This window comes from Nothoprocta perdicaria, unplaced genomic scaffold (assembly GCF_003342845.1).
Source record: "Nothoprocta perdicaria isolate Ctin4 unplaced genomic scaffold, notPer1 scaffold_252, whole genome shotgun sequence".
NCBI lineage: Eukaryota > Metazoa > Chordata > Aves > Tinamiformes > Tinamidae > Nothoprocta > Nothoprocta perdicaria.
In genome coordinates this window covers 616,787-620,139 of record NW_020455480.1, presented here as the reverse complement: position 1 = coordinate 620,139, position 3,353 = coordinate 616,787, and the positions used below count along the sequence as shown (strand labels likewise).

At 64.7% G+C, this 3,353-nt stretch overlaps 1 protein-coding gene across 1 annotated transcript in view; it reads left to right on the top strand.

Annotated features, from left to right (window-relative positions):
- The first annotated feature begins 3,298 nt into the window (after nt 1–3,298).
- RBM7 (RNA binding motif protein 7) overlaps nt 3,299–3,353 on the top strand; it is a 3,274-nt gene continuing 3,219 nt past the window's right edge. Inside the window, exon 1 of the mRNA XM_026040299.1 lies at nt 3,299–3,331. Coding sequence (XP_025896084.1) covers nt 3,299–3,331 — 33 coding nt within the window. The remainder of the gene's footprint in view (nt 3,332–3,353) is intronic.

Genomic DNA, 3,353 nt, shown 5'->3' with positions numbered 1-3,353 from the left:
CCCCCGCCCCGTCCCCAGCGGCCGCCCTGCCCTGCCCTGCCCTGCGCTGTCACCTCAGCGGGCGCCGCGCGCTGGCCCCGCTTCCTTGTCCTCCCACAACTTTCCCAACTTTGCTGGGCACACAGGGAGCCTGCCGGGGCCCTTCCCGGCAGAGCGCCCGCGAGGGGAAGGACGCCGCAGGGGCCCCGTGGCCGGAGGGCAGCCGCGCGGCGTGGCCGTCCCGCAGCCCGAGCGGCCGCACGCCTCCCGGCAGGGCTCTCCCTGTGTGCCGCGCGTGCAGCACCGCGTTGGAAGCGCCGCCGCGTGCGCGCTCCGAGAGCCGCTCGGCACGGCCGCTGCGCAGCAGGCAGCGCGCGAGGCTGCAGCCGGGCGCCTGCTGCCCCCCTGCGAGCAGACGCTCCGCGGCAGAGGGGCTCCCAGCCCCACGCGGGTGCCACGCGGGCCCGCTGTGCTCCTCGCGGGCTGCTATTAACCCTTCCTGCTGAGCCAGGGCCGCGGCGGCAGCTCCGGGAGCACCCCGTGTTAACGGCTGCAACGTGCGCCTCGCAGGCCGTGCACAGCACTGCTGCCCCCTGCAGCACTGCTGCTACCCACAGCGTCGCACCCTGTGCACCCACGGCCAGCACCCAGCCGAGCAGCTCCGTGACATCCATCCCGCACGCCTGGCAGCGCTGTGGAGCGCTCGCATCCCGTCCCACGGGAGGCGCCTCGCAGGCCCCCCGGCCACTGCTCCGCAACGCGCAGCCTTGCAAGGGAGCCACAATGAGCCCCACGGACGAGAGGACCACAGGCTGTGGCGCAGATTCAAAGTTAGATATTAACAGATTTTATTTTCTTAATAATTGCCAGGGGGTGCAATAAAGCGCAGCTATCTTATCTCCTCTGAAATTCCTAAGCGACTGAAACCCCAGATAACATTTGTGTGTCCGGACGGCTCGCTAGCCGCCCTGCCCGCGCACAACAGCCCTGCACCCTGGYGAAGGCCGCAAGGACGCGGTGCTCCTCACCTGGCGCCCATGGACCCGGCCCCACACGTTCCAGTGTGTGCACGGGTGCCGTGTCCACGCTCGCAGAGCGCCCCGGCCCYGGCAAGGTGTGAAGAAGCGCCCGGCCGCCCCGCCACCAGCGCCAGCACCTCCTCTCCCCCCGGCCCGAGTCGCGCAGGGCTTTGCGCAAAGCCCTTGCCAGATAAAGGGAGATTTAGAAGCCTGGGGATATTTATACCGGGCTCTGATAAACGCAATCTGCTTCCCGGGCCCTGGCAATGCACGGAGCAGGAGGTGGCAGCGCCCGTGAAACCCGMCGAGGTCGGAGGCCCCACGAGGAGGGCGCCGGGCAGCGGCTGCGGCACGGGCTCCCCACCACCGCGGTGCCCGCCCGCCTGCCCGGCCCACGGCCGCGCGCACCCCCAGCACCCCGACGGGCACGGATAAACTCCCCTGTGCGTGATGCGAGCGTGGCGGGCCTCGAACGCGTGCATCGCGAGGAATTCTCTATTTTGCCGTAGAAGGAAAATGTTTTCATATTCTCTCCCGCCGCTCAGGCCTGCAACCCGGCGAGCCCTTTTGCCCTTGAGAGCCATAACATTATTTGTTAACATTTTTATGATGCCAAATGGTCTGTGCTAGAGCGGGTGCCATTCTTTAGCTGGGAAACCATATGGCATGCCGAGTAATAAATAAGGTATTGTGATAGTTAATGAACCTAATTGCCAGCAAAGGCTTTAATACGGGGAATGTGCTGCTGAGAATTTAGCACCACATTAGCGATGCAGCAGAGCTCCTCTGACTTCTGAGGCTTAATTTAAGTTCTATATTGCAAACTCCAGAAAATAATTCCAAACCCTCCTGCTGGAAAAGCAACCTGCTGCTAGACTGTGATTATACTGAATTACTAAAATCGCAATCAATTTTACACACTCGGTTAACCCTTGCTGGGGATCCCCGGGCTCCGCGAGGCCGCCGCCGAGCGCCAGGGCTGCCCCRGCGGACGCGGGCGCTGGAGCGGCCGGCCGGGCTCGGCGCCGCTCTGCCCGCACAAGGGCACGTGCCGAGCTCGCCCCGCGCACGCCAGCCCCGGGGAAGGCGGCCGGGGCCCGGCACGGCGCACGGGAAGCGCCAAGACAGAGAGCCGCCGAGCGCGGATTTAATACTGTACATAAATAYACTTTACAGTCGCGGGAAGGCTGCGCGCTAAGAGGGAGCCATTGGAATATTTTATGGTGATGCAGATCGAGTGAAAAGACTGCGAATAAATAAAAGGGAAGATAATTATTTGATGGAGTTCTCTTAGGATATGCCACAGCGGGGAATACTTACGGAGAATACATATTACTGGAGAGACACGGCTACTCAGGCATCCAACGAGGCTATAAATTGCCGCGGGAGACACGCGGGGCGAGCGGCGCCGGGGCGCGGGGCCGGGAGGGAAGCGGCTGCCGGGACAAGGCGGGCGCACCCGCCATSCCCGCCGGGGCGGCTCGCGGAGGACGGGACCCCCTGTGAGGACACGGAGCCACCCCGGGCGCACGCAGGGATCGTGCGTCGGGCCGCCCCCGCAAGCCCTTTACAGGCCGTGGCGGACGGGCGGGCAGCAATTAGCGCCATCAGCGCGCGGTGTTTTATGAAGCCGTATAGCGCAGGGGCGGCAGCGCTGGGGCAGCAGGTGTGCAGCACCCACACTGCGCAGGGCCGCGGCAGCCCCCGGGGCGGGCGGCGCGTCCCCGGGACCCCTCGCGCGCCCAACGCGGCGCCCTGCGGGGCCGCCTCTCGCCGCAGCCCTGGCCGCCCGCACCGCCGCGCAGATGAAAGCCGCCTTTACGGGCAGCACGGATCCRCAGGGGGAGCAATAAACGGCAGAGCCGAGCACCAAGGCTGGCAGCAAGCGCTGTAAAGTTTTATATTCCTGAAAACTACGAGTAGGGGATATTACCATTTAAAACAAAGCGGATAAAAGGGGTTTCCACAGGACTGTAAAACACTCTGGAAAGAGCTAATTGCCAAGTTTCCTGCTCCGGTACAGAGAAAGCTAACAGAGAGAAAACGCGTGCAAGGCAGAGACAGGACTTACCTGCTGCACAGGCAGGGGAGACACTGCAGCCCTGCTCCTGCTCCCACTGCTCCCAGTGGCACCTGCAGCCCCCAGCCCCAGCACCTCCCTCTAACTCATGGGGCCACCTGTGCGGGCCGGGGGCTCCTCCTCTCCCCACGGGGGCTACGGGCACCGGTGCGGCCGCTGCTCCCGTGGAGCCACACATTAAACACACGCAGCACAACGACGCGTAGCGACAATCGCGTTGATGTGCAGCACAAACCCGGCTGGCGGCGYGCACGTGCGTTTCGAGGCAGCGCCGC